General features: G+C 34.2%; 1 protein-coding gene across 7 annotated transcripts in view; it reads left to right on the top strand.

The window, feature by feature from the left end:
- The first annotated feature begins 450 nt into the window (after positions 1 to 450).
- The window catches only part of LOC145670513 (uncharacterized), a 64,451-nt gene continuing 44,925 nt past the window's right edge, over positions 451 to 19,976 (top strand). Inside the window, exons 1-2 of one of the 7 annotated variants that reach the window (XM_081739268.1) lie at positions 451 to 4,469; positions 19,347 to 19,800. In XM_081739268.1, the coding sequence (XP_081595394.1) occupies positions 19,454 to 19,800 (347 nt within the window). In that variant the 5' untranslated portion in view covers positions 451 to 4,469; positions 19,347 to 19,453. Of the gene's footprint in view, positions 4,470 to 11,577; positions 11,872 to 11,981; positions 12,485 to 19,346; positions 19,801 to 19,976 lie in introns of those variants that run through there. The other 6 variants (XM_081739270.1, XM_081739271.1, XM_081739269.1 and 3 more) reach the window with 6 other exon arrangements.

Raw genomic sequence — 19,976 nt, 5'->3', positions numbered from 1 at the left:
TAGACACCCAATACTAATAAAGGTACATACTATGGTCTTACCCTACCATACCAAATTTTTAGATTTGGCAATTTCCAAAATTTAAGGGGGGTGGTCCTATGTACCCCTGCCAAAATTTAGGGGGTGGGCCATGGTACCCCTGCCAAAATTTACAGGGGGTGGTCCTATGTACCCCTAGGTCATTGACCCCGGCCAGGGACCATGGGTCCTGAGGCAGGGACCCAGGGGCCCAAAAGTGTCCTATAGTGCAGCCAATACTACTATAATGTTTAAAGTATATATATTTTGTATATCTATAATGTAAGGTTTTATTAACTGTTATGTTGTTTTATATCGATGTATGTAAATTAGAATAATGAAAAATTGTACCTTTTTTGTTTTATATAAATTCATACTATTTAATATTGCATGTAGATTTAAATCTATACATATGTACACATTCAGTGTTCTTATGACGTGTCCAACTCATACGTTCACGTTGTGAACAATTTGTATGAAAAAGGATGAAAATAAATACAATACAATACAATACAATCATCTTCAAGTTGAGGCGAAGCTTCTTCTGTTTAGCGTGTCTCTACCGGAGTGTACGCTGCGAGAGTGCAAAACCAAGCAAGAAATTTCTGTCACGCATCCGTAGAGGTCTAAAATATGACAATTCTTATCACTGGATAGCTCCGGCTTCAAACCGTGCCAGCCACAAATATAATTTCAAATTGTTGCATTGGTCAAATCTATCGGAAGAAAATCAAACGTATTTGCTAAATATCAATATATTGATTTTGCATATATCTGAAAATTTAACATGTTAATATTTTATTTATATACCTCCTATTAAAAGCTATAGGATACATAGTATAGAATCATTAAAGAATATGAATATTCATATACTGTAGTAAATTTTACATTTTATACTGTTCGTCCTATATTTCATACTATAATATTTGTACGAAGTATATTTGCAAAATAAAAATAAGAAAATGGTCGGTTGTTTTATAACGATATTAGTTTCTAGCTAATGTAGAAGTAGAAAGGGATGTTCTCTTTGTAGAATAAATAACATATATACCAAACATTACTGTCACATTAGTTTGTAATATCAGAGATTAGGAAAAAAATCTTACAGGTACCGTTCGTATCTGGTGTTCCAATATAGGAACAACTACTACTGGTACCCGTTCGTTCCTAGTGTTCCAATATTGGAACATGGACATACTGGCGAATTAATTACGGAAAGACACAATTTAATATTAATCGTACAAATAGAAGCCTCTCATTCAGAAAAAACACAAATTTAAAAAAATCGGGCAAAAACGGGTTAATCCTCTAAACAGAGGTCACAATCTGAACGTTCGTTCTTAACACATTTTCTTACAAGCGAATTCTACAGACAGTAGCAATCATCCTTCGTTACTCTAAAAATACGTTCAGAATTTTACATTTAAAAATATCTCATATAATGGGCACAACACACATAGTTTACAATGCGAATACATAGTCATATGGACAGACTAGCATAACACAGTTCCTCACACATGCAACTCTATCCATCACGACTCTGGAACTCACAAAAGAAATAATAAACACTCCTGACCAGAGTATATACACTTGTTTATTAAAAACTAAATTCCAGTGTAACAGTCTCAACAACGTAACGTTGTCTTCATCAGACACTAACTGAAAGAGATATTTTAGAGCGCAGTTATTTATACTAAAAGTGAAAGTCCTTGTTTGCATGGGAAGCCACCTGGGTCGGACTTCCCCGGGCGTCATCTTTCGGCCACCTGCCCTGACTTCATTACCCTCCCACCTGTGTTTATCTTTTCCAGATACACCTGTTGTTTATACTTGACAAAATGCCATAAAACATTTTCTCTTAATCTACCTCTGATGCCTATTAGAAATAAAGTGTATATACTCTGGTCAGAAGTGTTTATTATTTCTTCCTCACACAATACCAGAACTAATTTTTCGTAATTTGTTATGATCTGATCCAGGGAAACATATTCGAAGTCAAACATAGAGCAGAGTATACGTATATTAAACCCAAATCTATTCATCACTAATCACACCAATACTTAATACATACTTTTTACAATATCCGACCATTAATCCTCTAAACAAAAATCACAATCTGAATGTTCATACTTAACACATACGTTTCACACATGCGAATTCTACAGACTGTAACAATCAGCATAAGTTACACTGAAGAAATGTTTAGAAACTTACCCTGGAATACACAGGGGGTGCTGGAGTACCCCAGACGTTATACTCATCGCCATTCTTGCTCTGTTCTCAGGCATATTTTTTGGTGTAGTGATGGGCAGCGGAAATATTCCCGGTGGGAAGGAACTTTAAAAATGGGAAAATTTCCGGATTTTTTCCCTGGCCTACAAATTCCCGGGAAGGAATTTATTTCTATTTCTCTACTTTATCCTCCAAATTATAAGAACCATATGACTAATTACTTTATTTTAACATATTATGATTTACTTCTAGGTTTTAAAGAATTTGGAGGTTAAAAAATTTAAAATTATTTGACGGTACTTAATATAACTAATAACATGTTTTTTTTTAAAGTTCAATTTCCATTTGCACTAAAAAGTGAAGTAACTTTTTAGTATTGGGGGGCAAAAACTAGCAAAAAGTAGGATGATTTACGTAAGAAATGAAGTGATAGTGATGCTCAAGTAGTCAAGAAAGTATCGAAAACAATTTTTTTAGGGCAGTAGGGGATTTATACAAAACGGAAAGGTAAATGGAAGTGATTTATGTGAGAAAAGAAAGTGACTTGTTGGTAACGAAGATAGAAAACTACGTGCCATGCGGGCTCTAACCCGCCTTCATTCGCTAACGCACGCTCTGCAATACTGTCTTAATTTAATGTTGGTAACGTAATTTAACGTATGAAACCATAAAACAACCGCATGGGAATAGAATATCGCAAAAAAAAAAAAAAAATAGATGCAAAAGCTGGCCCCCAATGTTAAAGAACAGTCAAAATTAGCAAAGTACTAATTTACAAATGGTAAAAAGGTACCATTTTGTAAAGTAATTTAGAATTATGTAGAAATAGAGATGAAGTACTATTAATAAACCCTGAACCACCATTAGTAATAGACGTCGGCCTCTCTCCTCTCTCTGACTCGAATTTCTGAAGAGGTACTCGGACTTCTTTTACATGTTAATTAACGTATGTAATTTAGAGAAATAGGTAGAATGAAAGGTCGTGTATAGCTATGTTACGCGCTAAAATATAAATATAAGTAAGTATCTTGAAAATTTTGTGAACATAAATCTGTATGCGCTAAGATTGATAAATTGGTGAGACATGTTTCTTCTAGCATTTACCCAATCTAAATTGGTTTATAACATTTATAAATTTAATGTGTTTATAATATCGGTAATAGAGTCAGGTTGAGCAAATCCACTTACATATAAATTAAAACTGTTTAGTGGTTTAAAAGTATTAGCTCTTACTACATAATTTTTTCACACATATTTAATTGATAGAACATATTGTAAATAAATATACGTTTATGCGTAATCTCTAAATATAATTAAGTGTTAATAAAGTAACATAGTACCGTTCAGAATATACATTTTAAAGAATCCTCTGTGGACAACAGTAATAATATGCTCTGATATAAAAATTAATTCAACTTTGAAATCATAATCTAGTAATATAACGCAATTTTCTTTCTGATTTTACATAAATTCCCATTTGGGAATCTTCCCGAAAAATATCTTCCCGGGAATTCACCCATCACTAGGTTGGTGCTTCCGTGTACTCTCATTTTGGATCATGACATTCACGGTGGTGGGTGTGAAGCAAATTGTCTCGTTTTAGAAGAGAATATATTAAAGGGGTGGGGTTCTCCCGCACCTCACCTGTGTATTTACGTACGTAAAATTCAATTTTTGACGAAATTCCTTTTAGATAATTTGCGTGCATATTTGTTTCATTGCAAGCAAATTTACAGACCTTGTAGTAAACATATTAGAAGATTATGATTCTAAAGGTAATTTTAGTGTGTCCGATGACAATATTGAAGTATAATCGGAAGTCGATGATGAAATTAGTGGAACATTCAACGTTCAACATTCATTCGAAGTGACATTGAGAGTAACATCGAAAATGATCCAGCTATAAGGGGAGCCCCTATATTAGGAAGAAACGGTCATAAATGGAATTCTCAACCATCCGCTCGGAGTTTCTAAAAAAAACTGGGGTTGCAGTTAGCTAGACCCTACATGCTGGACCGCCTCATGAAGAATCTTCCGACTAATTTGTCTATTGGTATTAAAAATATCCTTGGAATTAAAAAAGAACTGTCACCTGTAATTGATTCAAAATCTTGTCTTCCAAAGCAAGCACGATGTCATATGTGCCCTAGGAATAAGGACAGAAAAAAATAATATTTTTGTTTCAGAGGCAAAGAGGCTGTTTATGCTGAGCACAGAAAGTAAGTTTGCATTTTATGCAGTAAGGAATAGCTATGTCTGTTCAAAAATACCTACAAACTCTTATTGTGATTCTTGTAATTGATAAAGTAAGATAAATATATTTAAGTTCGTGTATTATAATTTTAGTAGCGTTTAATTATATGGGGTGCGCTGGCACCCCACCTGTGTATTCACGTAAGCTTTTGTTGTCTGTGTATTCCAGGGTTAATACATACTTTTTACAATATCCGACCATTAATCCTCTAAACAAAAATCACAATCTGAATGTTCATACTTAACACATACGTTTCTTACTTGCGAATTCCACAGACTGTAACAATCAACATCCGTTACACTGAAGAAATGTTTAGAAACGTACACATAAAAACATTCTATACCTTGTATATTTTTGGTAAACCATGAATAATGAGTTAATTAGCTAATTAGTTCCTATGCAGTTTTGATAACATAAAAAGCAAAATATTCAATTATTAACACGATACAACATAATCTGACACACTATCTCAAAAATTCCCGACAACATGGCCTACAGCTTTGTGAAACTCGTTCATACCGATAACTTTAGGTCTATTCCTGTTGCAACCTTCGACTAACTGCCGTTGATAAGGAAATTCCTTCTTTACAGCAGCATTCCTTTCACAGTTGTTTTGATAGCTAACTACGGACGCAGCCTCTGCGTTGCATTGGAGCGCATCGATTAATCTCCATATACTGGGTTGAGAATACCCATTTGTATTTTTTATTTTATTATTCCAGCCTTCGCTGATGTTGTTTGTCCTGTTTTCCCCGCTGATTGTAGAATCTAGCACATATCATATACATGGAGGAAACTGCAATCGGATAGTATTATTTATTTATGACTTCTTTTACGTGGCGAATTTAAGGCTCTGCAGCCTTCTCCGAGCACTTAACCACGTGCATACATTCTTTTTTGTTTTTTTTTTGAAAGCACCAATATATAGAAAATATTAACATTACAAAAGAAAAGTATTGATCTACATAAAAAAGAATATACTAATTAAGTAAAAAAAATAGTTAAACACTTCAAAAACAAAAATTGAAAATAATATACAATAGAGGAAACAAAATAATATGGAGAAACCTTAATTGCATATTGCATATAGCTGTACTAGAAGTATGAATATATAAGCTATACAAATTAACATAGGCTACCTATTGGTTGTGTGTTCACATGTTGGCAATTAATGATCTCGTAAAACGAAGATGCTTCATATCCTTATCATTACTTGAGAGAAGGGAATTTACAGATTTTTTAAATTTGGCAGCTGTAAAAACGTTGTGTATTGAGATAGACTGTTCCAGAGGCGTGTAGTACTTACTGTGAAGGATTTTGAGTATGAATCAGAATTGTGAATGGGTATGGAGAGGAAGTAATTATCTTATGATCTTGTGCTTCTAGTATGAAAGTCTGATAAATATAAAAATCTACGGGCTAGATACGATGGTTCTGACGTAGTAAGTATTTTGTACAATATGGTAAGATTATGTGAATTTATTCTTCCAACTAACGTCAGCCATGACAGATTTTATAAAAAGATGTGAGATGTTCCCTGTAAGTTATATTGAAAATAAAGATAATGCAGGCATTTTACAGTCTTTGCAAGCGCTTTGATTGATTTTCTGTTAGATCAGAATAGACTGAGTCGCAATAGTCAAGATGTGGAAACACCAGTACCTTGACAAGTTTGATATTCAGAGAAATTGGTAAGAAATTTCTTAGTCGATTTAACGTATGCAGGGTACCAGATGCTCGCTTACAAACTCCATTTATTTGATCTGACCAGGAGAGATTTGGATTTAATATGACTGACAAATTTTTGACAGTTGTGGAGAATGGAATAACAGTATTGGAGAATTTTATATTTGGGAGCTGATAGACATTAATAGACGAGAGAATTCTTGGGGTGCCAATTAAGATGCACTCCAATTTTGTTGAATTTAATTTTAAACCATGAGCCGTAGACCAGTCGCTTATTTTGTTTAACTCAGTATTTATTTTCTCAATCGCATTATTAATATCTTGTTGGGGAAAAGAAGCATATAACTGAAAATCATCAGCGTAAATATGGTATTTACAATAGGTGAGAATTTAAGGGAGATCATTAATGTAAAGGGCAAAGAAAAGGGGGAGTAGGTGGGGGTCACCTGACACCCGGTAGCTGAAAAATCGCCTTTTTTCCATGGTCTCCTGAGAGCAAGGACTCAATTTTCCAGTGTCTCACGATACGCTATGACCCACGCACCGTCCACCCATGGTCTTATACGACCTCTATGTTAGGGGTGTATTTGTTCCCTTTTATGAGCACTTTTTTGGGGGTGCACTCATTCCCTTTTATGATCACTTTATAGACTCGTTCCCTTTTATGAGCACTTTTTCCACCCCCTATTTTAACATAGCAGATAACACATAAGATTACGAAACATATAGCATAGCAGAGATAACACATAAGACTCGTTCCCTTTTATGATCACTTTTTCAACCCCTATTGGAACATAGCAGATAATACATAATACTACGTAACATAGCAGGGCTGTACTCGTTTCAACCCTATTTTAACATAGCAGATAATACATAAGATTTATTCTCTTTTATGACCACTTTTTCCATCCCTATTTGAACATAGCAGATAATACATAAGATTCATTCCCTTTCAAGGGGTGTACTCGTTTTGTTAGAACCTTCCCTCGTCCTTTCTCATCCAGGGCTTGGGACCGGCAATGGCGGAGTTAAAAGGTTAGGTTATTCATTTTGTAGACATTTTAGCAGAGTTTAAAAAAATAACGACGTTTGGTTATTCACACACACACATATATAATCTCATGTCAACCACCATCACACATACATGGTTTACGGATAACTTAATCTCGCGCCAGTGACCATCATACATACATGGTTTACGGAGAACTTAATCTCGCGCCAGTGACCGTGGTTTACGGAGAACTTAATCTCGCGCCAGGGACCATCACACACACACACACACACACACGGTTTACGGAGAAATTAATCTCGCGCCAGTGACCATCTCATAAATGAATAAAGCATAATATCATTAGCATCAATAGTGGTAAATGAGAATTTGTTTAAGAAATTGCGTAGTGAATAACCAGACGCACGGCATGCTAAATATAAAAAACAATAGTGTCCAAAAAATTGAGATAAATCACCTTGAATTCGTCTATTATTCCATGTATAATACAGACAGTTTCGTTTTAAAAACCTTGTATGATGATGTATATAAGGTGGAATACCATAGCTATCGAAATACTCCCCCACACGCATATTAGTTATATAAACAGCAACCCAATGTTCCCTAGTCTTATCACTAGAATGTGTATTTATAATTATGGCTGCTGGAAATGTATGAATAAACAGCGGTAGCTCATCTGCAGCATATACTCCAATAAAATGGTTTTTAGGCAGATTTTGTTGTAGCGCCTCATAAAGTTCAAGTGTATTTAACATTTTTTAATTAATATATATTTTTCTCTGGAAATCAATTTCTAATTCTGAGAATTCACCGTAAATAATCGCTGTTACAGGAGATGGCTACCTTAACCACACATCTCAATGTAATAAAATAAAACGTTGAAGTAAAACATCCAAAAACTCATCTCTTAATCTATTTACTTCATTCACTTTCATAATGGGTTTGTTGACTCATCGTTGCTCCTGCTAGCCTATCTTCCTGAACACTTATTAACACGGCTTCATTTCTACCTCAAGATTTATCAGTATACACTTTCCAGCTTAGGAACATGTAAAAGGTTAAAAAGAAATATAGCCTTGGCAATCACATGTTCACCCAAGTTCTGCGATCAATTCCCCTGCCGAATGTACAGTAACACAGAATGGGTCCTTTGTTTTCTTTCAACGAAAGAAAACAATACAATGAGTAGCTGACGAGGGCTGTATTTGCGTCGAATCACGTCGCACTGATTACGTCTTCAACACTTCCCTTCGGTTCGTAGGCGTCAAAAACTTACACACGCATATATATATATATATATATATATATATATATATATATATATATATATGGATATTACTTTACGAGCGGCGGTATTACAAAAAGAAGAGGCAAAATTTTTAGCGATAATAGAATTGCAGAACTGATGAATGACTCCGACTCAGACGGTTATGAGTTAGTAATGAATAGTAATGACATTGATTATTCTGTGCTCAGTGGCGTATTCGGGAGTGAACAAGGTAGTAACTCGGTTTCAAGTGAACCTGAGGCTGCGCCGGGAAAGAGAGAAAAAAAACGTGTCGTTCCTATTCAAAGACAGATTCTGATGTAGCTTAGAGCGATAAAATTCAAGTAAACGCAAAACCCCTGTTTAGTGGTGTCCCGGGAATTGATCAAAATGCTGGACTATCTACAGAGTATTCCGCATATAAAGTGTTTCAGCTGTTTTTACCGATAAAGTTTTATAGTAAAAAAGAAGTTGAGTTGATTTTGAATTGAACGTCCTGTTCAGCAGTGAGGCTATATGAGACGTGGACCTACTGATAAACGTGGAATCCAAACTACAAATACGTAGCATCCGCAAGTTGAAAGGAAGTTTTTAATAAATATTACGTTTATTGCAGGAATGCAAATAACCACTCGCCCGGGGCGAGTATTTAATATCATATGGAAGTTAAGTAAATTATTTTTATTATGTGATGTGGGCTAGTAACTTTCTTTCTTGGGCGAGTAAACTTTTGTTGCTTATTTGCATCCCTGGTTTATTGCCTGATATATAAAGTTGGACTTTGCGTGGGAAAGTGCTTCGAAATGTACAACACTAAAGAGACGTACTGGGACTCCTAGATCTGAAAACAGATTTTCTGTGAAGTGTATACTCAATATTACATATCAACTAAGGTTGTGTCGTATAATAAAGTTTGTGCTTGTATTTGTTTCTGTGCAAGTGTATTTTGTACTGCGTGCAGTAAGTGAAAAACTGACAGAAAGCAACAAATTTTCGAGGACCATCACATGCAAATCCAAACAAAATAAGAGTTCGCTTTTCTAATTTTGAACACTTGGCACATTTACTGTATATCCTGTTAATTTCTAAGAAATTGGTTCAAAATCTGTGGAGACATAAAATTTTAAAAATATCTAAAAAGTGCCGGACAGTGTGCATGACAAGTTTAAATACCCGTCCGGCTGAGAGTGTATAGCGCCAGGAAAGTGTGGCAACGTAGCACTCCGTATAAAGTGCGATAGGAAAGGGCGCAAAGCTGAGAAAATCATAATGTCATATTTGTGATTGTTTATCTTTTAAAACAAGTCAAAACAGTTTGGTTGAAAAAGCTACTTTAAGATCTTTCTAAAAGTTTTTTCAGATTGTAAATACACCGCAGCAATTCAGAGATAATGATGTCTCACTTTTTACTGAATAACAAGAAAATTACTATGTGTTGAGTAATGAAATTTTCAGAACTTACAGGTAATATATGCATCTACATATCGTGCACAGGAAATTATTTCATGTTATTTCCTTTCCGAGATATAGTCCTATAAACATTGATTTACCAAAAAAGTACGAAAAAATACGCACTTTTTCATTAATTTCTATTTTTTTCTCACTACACAGTACAAAGAAAATTTGTATGTCTTAAGTATTGAAAAGACAACATTCCAACAATTCCAACGAGGTACGACAATGTAATATAAGTTTTGACTGGACGTCACGGCAGCACCGCCAAGTCAGGGGCCTATCTTTATGAAATGGATAGTAGTTCAACTGTATTGTCCGCTGTTACAAGGACATTTACATCGTCAGCATATAGTACAATATGTTGGGGATACATATATTGAACAAGATCATTTATGTAAAATAAAAAAAGAATTGGCCCAAGAATTGAGCCTTGAGGAACACCAGCAGAGATAGTAGGAGTTTTGGATGGAAATGTGACTTGCTTATTGTTGATTATTTTTTGTACTTTTACAACTTGTTTTCTGTTTGTCAGGTACGAGCGAAACCATTCATGTACTACACCCCTAATACCATATTTCTGGAGTTTTGCCAGTAGAAGAGAATGTTGAACACTATCGAATGCCTTGGAGAAATCAACAAATAAACGTACTGCATATTTTCCCTTATCAAGTACTGTAGAAACCTCTTTAATAAAGTTAAACAACGCTGTATCAATTGATTTGTTTTTTTGGAAACTATGTTGAGAAGACGAGATTAGGTTATGACAGGATATAAAATTTCTCAAGCGCGATAACATTAGTGATTCAAAAATCTTCGAGAAAACAGACAAAATAGAAACAGGCCTATAGTTTTGAACATCATAAGTATTTCCTTTTTTGTGCAAAGGTATAACTTTTGCGGTCTTCAATCTGTCGGGGGAAAAACGCCTGATTCAAATGATAGATTTACAAGAAAGCATAGTTGTTTCACTATTAAATGCGCACTCTTTTTTATAATTAGGGATGGGACTTCATCTATACCTGCAGAACGGGTACTAGAAAGCCTTTTGATACAGTCCAACAATTTTTCTTCAGTTACCGGAGTTACATACATACTATGTTTGTTGCATGGAATATTTGGCTCTACAGCGAGATCCAACTTTCCAGGTGGTAAATTCGTATTAAGAAAATACTGATTAAAGACTTCAGTAATGGCAGCAGGATCAGCGAAAGAATTATTTCTATAATTAACTTGTGATATTTCGCGCATTGGAACAGTCTTTGATGAATTGTTTATTACGTTCCACGCACCTTTCATTTTGTTTTTATATCCGTGTATTGTGGTGTCATTGTGGATTCTTTTGGCTGTTCGAATAACTTTCTGATATATTCTTTTGTACGTTTTTATATGGGAAAAAACTTTAGCTGGTAAATTAACACAGGTTTTCTTAAGTTTATGATAATATTTAAGATTTTGCTTTGAAACTTTTATTCCTTGCGTGACCCACTTTTTCATGTTAATATCTTTCCGTAACTGTAATGGAAATGCTATGTTAAAATTATGTAAGAAAACATCAACAAAATAATTGAATTTGTCATTAGCACTTCCATTCATGGATATGGAGCATTCCGCTAAATGGTCCAGAAAAATGTGATATATCTGTCTGCAGTGATTGTCACATTTTGTGGTAAACCTTCCATACTCCCTCCACCTATAAATACATCCATGCTATTAGAGATTGGGAGCGCCTAATGGTCGGAATCGCATATTTTAGGTCGTATCGACCTTAAGATGATGGGCGTCGAACCTTAACAACACCTATTCGAAACAACTAGAGTGTCCTTTCGTCAGAAAACGTTACTTTCCTCCAATGGTCCAGTGTGTATATTTCTTCCCGAAAGTAAAACGTTGTTTCTTCATGTGGTCGGTGAGTAAAGGTTTCTTAGCAGCAGCACGAAATGGCAATTTCAGGTATTTCTGCAAAAATTCCTGAGCCGTACGGGTTTCGTATAGTAAATATACACTATTATTAGTATATGTAATATTACAATAAGAATGGAGGCAATGATTTATTGAATCAAGAAATTAAAAAATATAACTTCTACTCTCGACACAAATAGAGTCTTTACGTGTTTATACGATTAACGCAGGCATTTTTATTATATTTTCACAAGAAGTTTAGTACTGTACCAAAACGCAAACTAAGGGAATGATCTGACGAAGGAAGTCACTATTGTAGACAGTATTAGGTCTCCGAAGGCTCATATACAGCTATGTATTGTATTGAAGTCATAAGTGAAGTGAGTTTGAAGTAACTACATAGAACGGGTGTGTTTCAACGAAGTTCAGATGAGCGTTTACTTAAACGTGTTTAAGGTCAAACTAACTTGAACATGTTTCAATGAGCGCTGACGGATATTATAGTTATATGAATTTATTCAGTGTGATAATGTGATTTCAAAGGGGACGTGTATGCGTAATTATAATATATGAGTACCTTGTCATTTTGATCTGCAATAATCTAAGAAAACGAAAATATATATTTTTAACGATACACATACCGTAAGGAAATTATGTTGTGAAGGTAATGTTCCATTACAAGATAACTTCTTAATTTCACCTTACATGAGGCAGTACTTTTCTTTAAATACTACGAAAAAAATATGCCTTTTTCTTTCCTGGGTACGCACATTCGCTGACGCGCCTTCTCTCTGTGAACACACTACTGCACAGGTCCACCAGCTTTGCCTTCCCCTGACTTGGTTATATACATTTGTTTCAGAGACGAGCCATCACAAGTCAGTTCGTTTCCGTGGATTGCATGGTATTTTTAGCACTCATACACATAACTCTCAAGCTCTTTTAAAAAGTGATCTTTTACTGAGGAATCCAGTTCCTCCAGAAAGTACAATGTTGAAAGATTCTAGAAATTGATTTCACAAGGAAAAAAAGAGGCTTATATATTCATCTGTGGATCCATAAACTACATCTGTGCCAGTCGGAAAGGTATGTCGCAGTAATCAAAATCCAAGTTCAGTAGAATTAGTTCATCTGAAATGAGACCTATTTTTTAAATTAGATTTGTGGCCGCGGTGGCTCAGTGCTAGAGCGTTCACCTCTGTTGCTTGGGGTCCCGGGTTCGATCCCAGCTCCCGCCAAGTGAACTTTGTGGTAGACAAACCGTGTGCGTGGGTTTTCTCGGGGTTCTTTTATTTCCTCCCACTTTATTCATTCCACCATGTCATTCATTACTCATCATCACCGTCTCCTTTAGCGTTATTTGCATAAACGTGGACGTAGAACTCAAAGATTTCATTATCATGTAAATTAGAGTTGTAGCTGCCTGCCTCTTGTTTATGATATGCACTTAACACGAAAACAAGGGAGAATAACATAATGTGTCCTGGCTTTTCGAGAGAACTATCTATCATTGGAGGAGAAGAAACTCAGTACGGCTATTTTAGTGCAGATTAAGAACATCTTTTAGTTGTTTTTTTTAAAGAAGTATTGCTAGGCTGCTGATTTTTCTAAATGACATCCTGCTGTATTCTATATTGTTTGTGGTATTAGCTCATCAACAACATACAGATTTATATTTCAGCGGACGAATATTCACAAAAAGATACTCGTGCGAAAAAGTACATATCAGCTTACGCTAGTTAGTTAGTACAACATAGATTTCTGTATCTTCAATGATTGTACATTAAAATGCGGAGCAGCACTACATAGTCAAGCTGGTATTTCTTTGTGTAAGTAGCAGTCTAATGTTTTGCATAGGACTGCGGTAGCTCACGAGTAGCGAGTACACCTCTGGTGCGTGGGTTCTCTGGTCCAATCTCAGCTCGCAAAGTGTGATCTTTGTGGTGGGGAAAATAATGCTATTGATTTGTGTTGAGTTCATTTGAAAAGCTCATAAAATCCAATGGTTTGCATCATATAAGAACATTCTTTTGTGCTGGATTAACTTGAAAAACTTGCATAAAATCTAGAAGGATTTTTCGTTACTTGTCACATAAACGTTAAGTTTAAAGTGTAATAGGAGCAATATTATGAAATGAAGAGTTACTTTTATTGGGTCTGGTAGTGTATTAGAAGGTAGTGTTTTTGCCTCGATTCATCATACCTCATTTGGCGTTATTTTAATTAGTTGCAGGGATACTTCAGTTTAACTAAATTAATATTATTAAAATTTTCGTTTTTTTTTTTTTTTTGTTTGTTTTGTTTTTTGAGGACTTCTAGTTGTACCATTATATCCCCAGTCTTACATCACGTAAGATGAACATAAGCTAACGTAAATCTGGTTTGTTAAAAGTAATGATATTACTTAATTTTTTTTACAAGTATTTCTAATTACTTTTTAAACTTAATTTCAATTTAACGTTTCCCATCAATTTAGACACTTCTTATTACACAGTGATAATGTTGACTACATATACTGTGGTAGGTTTAAGAATTTAAACCGTAATCTCTGGGCTACGTATTTGCTAAATTTCCAGTATTAATGTCAAGAAGTGGTGCCTAATCTTAACACTAAAATAAAGTAAAAGAAATTTGAAAATAAAAGGGCTGCTATACTGAGGAAAGGAATTTAGAATGTAGGGTTAGTTCAGTTCAGCGTAAGACCCCTGATTTTCCTGCGACATTTGTAAGTGTTCTGGATCATTGTTTTTGCGAGAAAAGGAAGAAATTAAAATAGATGGTTGTGATGATATGCTATTTCTTTCAATAATCTTTGACTCCTGTCGACGAATTCTTTGCACACTAATTCAGCTAGAGATAAACTATTCCTAACATTCGAAACGAAATTCGCTATCAAAGTTCTGTATAGATCAAACAGCCTTCCGTGGTTGAGAAATTGGCCAGGAATTTTCCCACTTTCCGTAAATCTGCCTAGACATCACGTCAACCCTTAACCTTACGTTAGTATTTCTATAGCGAAGAGCACAGAGTCAAAAACACTCTCCGTTAGGACGAGAGATATATATATACTGGAAAAATATATTATCCTAACAATAGCCAAGATTCAAAAGTACAAGAGAAAGTTTTCTCTTGGAATTTGTCTTCCTTTTTCGTTTTCTAACTAAAAGTTTTGACCCATTAAACATTTATGTATTGCTTCACAAACAACCACTCTAATGTTTATACATGGTGAGTTGAACTGTTGTAATCAAAATTTCCGCTTGTATCATTAAAAACCGTGTGCTTTCTCAATCCTGCTGCATCATGTTTCACTCCAACTACAGACGAAAATAATTGGCATCTGTACTTGCCAGAGAAGGATATTTTTTTGATTAATGGTGTTTTAATATACTGGAAACCAATGGAGCGTTACCGAGTTTTTCACCTCAAAAGATACACTTGGGAATTAGACACGTTTCAACAGTACACCAAAAGAAACTGTAAGATAAGGAATTATCTCTATAATGTGTGAGCACTAAGTTTCATTTTTATTTTATTTATTTTTTGGCTCAATACTTTCACTGTTTGCACTTGTAGACGAAAAATTCCGTACAAGAAATGTATCTACCTTGAAACTAATAGTAACAAGTTACTAAGATTATCTACTGACTAGGAATCAATACTCGGACTACTACAGATCAGAGTTAAGATGAAACTAAAATAATTTTAAGACGCATGACATATACTCTTCAAAAGAAGTGACACACATATGGTTCTCATCTTCTTAAACTGATGTCTAATAATGGATAGTAGCATCGGTACAAAACAAAAGTAACAAACTAAAAAACAGAAGTGACAGAGAGGGACAAATACCGAAAGATCGTAGTAAAAATAAAGAAATAACGGGAAGTTTACCTAATTCCATTAGTTTTAAAGTGAAAAAGGCGTGCGCAGTGCATCCTCTATCAAAGGAATCAGGAATGGCAGCGATAGAGATAAGAAATAAAGTGTATTTCAGTAATGAATAATCTAACTTATGTTATAATAACTGTAAGTTAAAAACTGCATTTAATTACTTAAGTACGTAAAAATTCGCACCAAGTAAAATAATAAACAAGGATTATCTTAAATAACCAATACAGCGTTGGGAATGACGTATTGCACAAGCACACAAAACAGCATTTGTAACAAAAATTTAAAAAATAAAGCTGCACTTTATACCGTTCGATAGGTAAAACTTCGTGTCACGCATTTCAACTTGCACAGCGGTAACAAATCATTGCACTAGAAGCTAACATTATTCACTCTATACAGTTATAGATTTCGTTTGACTGAAAAGTGTTAGGTAACTCATTACTGCCCATGTATAACCGCTAACTGCAATGTGCTGCATCACAGAGATGACGAAATGAAGATGTTGGAGGATGCTTGAGAAAACCAATGCATACAGTGCTTGTCTAGCACTAATTCAACTTGTTACAGGCTGGAATCGAACCAGGAACCCAGATCCACGGTAAGGGATATTCCTGTAAAGTACCACTATCTCCTACCTTTTTAATTAAACTATTTATTAATCAGTTATTCCTGTATAGTATTGAATTATATGTTGAAAAATTTTACCAGTTCTTCCTAAAAAGTGAATTACATAAGCTTGGAGAATGAGATCTGTAAAGCTATGATAATCGACTCTAGGTGAAATCGAGACATTTTTTTTTTTTCCTGTGAAACAAGAAAAAATTACAAAGCAAAGAATAAATATTAGGCAGTGTCACCGAACAGCATCTCACATTAAGCAATTAGTTTCGTCTTTTATATCTTTTGTTTTTTTGTGGTAACATCTCTATCTTTAGCTTCAAAATATTTAACTCAAGGTATTATTAAAAAAAAAAATTATAACAAAATATTTATTATTTATTTATTTATTTATTTTTTAAATAATGGCATTGATTTTATATCTTTCATTTTTTGGGACAGTCTCTTGTAAGTTTCAGTGACATTATTCACAGTGTTTATACCATAAATTCTTGAATTAGCATTGTCTCTTCCATTTCCTTCATTTTTTCTTATTATAATCATGAACATATTTCTTCTTCATTTGAAGTAAATTTCTACGTATATTAGGTGTAAGTACACTATGTACATATATGGAAAATTAAATTTTTATTTATAAGTCAAATGGCAATGTATTTCATTTTATATATAAAAAAACTCTCACGTGGAAAGTACATAGAACGAACATACAGAGCTCTTATGTCTTTCTTTCGTTACATTGAGAGTTACTGTATTTTTTAAATATTAGTGTGTACCGAAATAATACGCAAATATGTTAGATGATCTTGTTTTTATGCATGAAAAGAAATCGCATTTTCTTTTCTGTAAAAGGTTGCATCACAAATTTAACATACAGATTGATGCCTCATTCTGTCTTGCACCGAAAACACAGTCACAGATATACCTTGAATGCCAGCTTTATGAGTTTCCAACATGTTATAAATGCTCATTAGTTAGAATTAATAAATAACAAACTTACTTCGTCATGCAGCTCAAACACTCCCCAGAATCTTACGTCGATAAACGTAATACAGACAAATTCTCAGTTCAGTAATAAGTATTTCTGATCCTTACCTTTTGAATACAGAGAAATTAACAGGTTGTTGGCAGCAAGGAACCTAATAAAATTGACCATTTTTACTGCCTTGTCAAGAACAGTTTTCATTTTAGAGGGCATACGGCGTGAATATATATTAGTTTCTTAATCCGTATGAAGGTATTGGACCAAGTACTACTTTCGAGCAATTAGCTTAAAAGATGTGTTTTACGTACACAATCGCAGTTGGTAATTTAGTTGTTTGTTCTTTGGACTTTTTCTGTAGTATTCTTCATTGATTCAAAACTAGGTGCTTTAAATTAGGACTGCGGGTGTGAGAAACATAAAAAGAGAGAGTTTAGGGAAGAAAAAGAAAGTCTCGGGGTTGGCCCGACAACAAATTCGGAAACACTGGTTTAGATAATAAAGCTTGCAAGAAGAAGTGTATCTTGAAAATGATAGGACATTGTTTGGGCATTGCAATATATTATTTTAATTAATATTAGCTGAATTGTCTGTTCCTTGCATGAAAAGAATAGCTGTACGGAAAGTATTTGATCTTTTTACCCTCTTAGGAGATGCGATTTAATGAAAGTATGATAAAATTTAGTAATTTTACTTACTGGCATCGAAAGTCTTATTATTCATCTCAGCGACACCGATTGAACACAGCGCTTCTTTCGATTACTTTTACATGTCACTTCCACATCTGGCTCGTCTTGCTCTCACTAGCATGACGATGAAGTATGAGTTTGTATTTAAATGGCATCAGGAGTGTCACTATTTATCCCAAAGATTCCAAAAACTAGAATTTTGGACTAACATCTTCTCTTTTTCAATAATATTACATGTTACACCTTTCCATTCCCTCACCTTGCTCTGTGGCAATGACGTAATAGAAAACATCCTTAGGCGATCATCCTCTCATGTACTAAAAATCATGAAGTTTAGTACTGCGATGAATGAGGTACTGGTGACCAAATATCGTTATCTTTTTATTTATATAGTTAATGCCTTTCCGCTTTAAAAGGAAAATTTCATGAACCCATATTTGTTCCTTATTTCTAATGACTGTTGTGAAAGGAGTTTCATTTTCCTAACACGAAGGTTCGTATGATAGCATTTATTTGCCATTATTTTTGAGCTCCCACTATACCTTTTAAGGTACACCTTTTGGAAAAACTAGTGTAATAAATTCATAAGCTTGGCAACGGTTTACTCATGTACCGCAAATTATCACAATTGGTCTAGATGGAGTTAGTCGTCAACCACTTCTACATTGCTTAGATTATATCTGCCAGGTTGGACTTGGGAAAATGCACAGATGAATGTTGGGAACAGTATTTGGGATCAGAGGGATTTCTTTTATTCGTCGTAACTTTTCTTTTGCTGCCAAAAGCAACAGGATTCCTTCCTTCCCTTAAAATATTAACGCTTTTTTTTTTTTTTTTTTTTTTTTTTTAGCTTCAGGGTTATGTTTAGGTCAGAAACGTAAGTATCAAAGATTCATTTTCCTTGGAAAGGAAACGTAACTATTTACATCTTTTGATAGGTCTGTTAAGGGCTTCAATCATGTAGGATAAGAAATTAATCCAAGGGTATTATTTTGTAAATTACTTTCCCTCATTAAAATCTTGTCTTGCTGTTGGTTTTAAATTTTCAGAATGCTGTTTCTCGAAAACAGTTGACCTCTTGCTTTCATTCGAGGAAAACATTAAGAGCTACACGTATTTTCAAGTTCGAGGTGTTTATTATTATGTATAATGTTTCTGTACCAAAATTATGGTTAGCACCTCTCGAGAGAATCACGATCTTATTCGAAAATATTGTCATAATATAAATAGCAGATAGTTTAAATTCATTTCCAACCATGTACGAAAGTTGTATACATTTTATTACATTAATATCACACAGTAAATTTTACTGAGATATAGCTCTAAATTTGATCTTCTATTTTTAGGTGCATCTAACAAATGTGACTTCTAAGCATGTTCTCGTGAATTTCTAATAAGCTTCAGTGAATGTCTTAATATTATCAAAGAGTAACTGTTACTCCTTAATAGAGTGATGGAAGGTAAAGATGACACAAAATATGAATTAGTAATTCCCGATCCTAATATATTTTTGGGAGTAGAAAGAAACGATGTTTTTGTTGAAAAAGATCCACTTGAAGATAAGGATGTGTCATTTAAGGATAACACTGAATCCATATTAGCATTAGTCACAGAAGAATGTCCGATAACGCACCAGGGCTTTACCTCTTGTTTGGAAGTGAAAAAGGAAGAAATCCATTTTACTGATCATGATAAGGTGAACACAGACATATGTACTGTATCTGCGGAATCATCTCAGTTACTATCAAGTAGCAAAATAGAAGTAGAATCTTATGCTTCAAGTGAATCTGAATTTCAAAGGTAACATTTTATTTTTATTCTTATAAAATACAATTCGTTAATACAGTATTTATTTAGCTGTTAAAGAATTATGTTCTCTGGTAATTTAATAGTATTTTAATGTCCATCTATTAAAGTAACTATCTAGAAACGAGATTGTTCGAAAACAGCTAAGAGGCGAAATGTCTACATTCAGT

This window comes from Thermobia domestica, chromosome 14 (assembly GCF_964235325.1).
Source record: "Thermobia domestica chromosome 14, izTheDome1.hap1.1, whole genome shotgun sequence".
In the NCBI taxonomy this organism is placed as follows: domain Eukaryota; kingdom Metazoa; phylum Arthropoda; class Insecta; order Zygentoma; family Lepismatidae; genus Thermobia; species Thermobia domestica.
The sequence above is the reverse complement of the archived record's forward strand: the minus strand, read 5'-3'. Positions and strand labels throughout refer to the sequence as shown.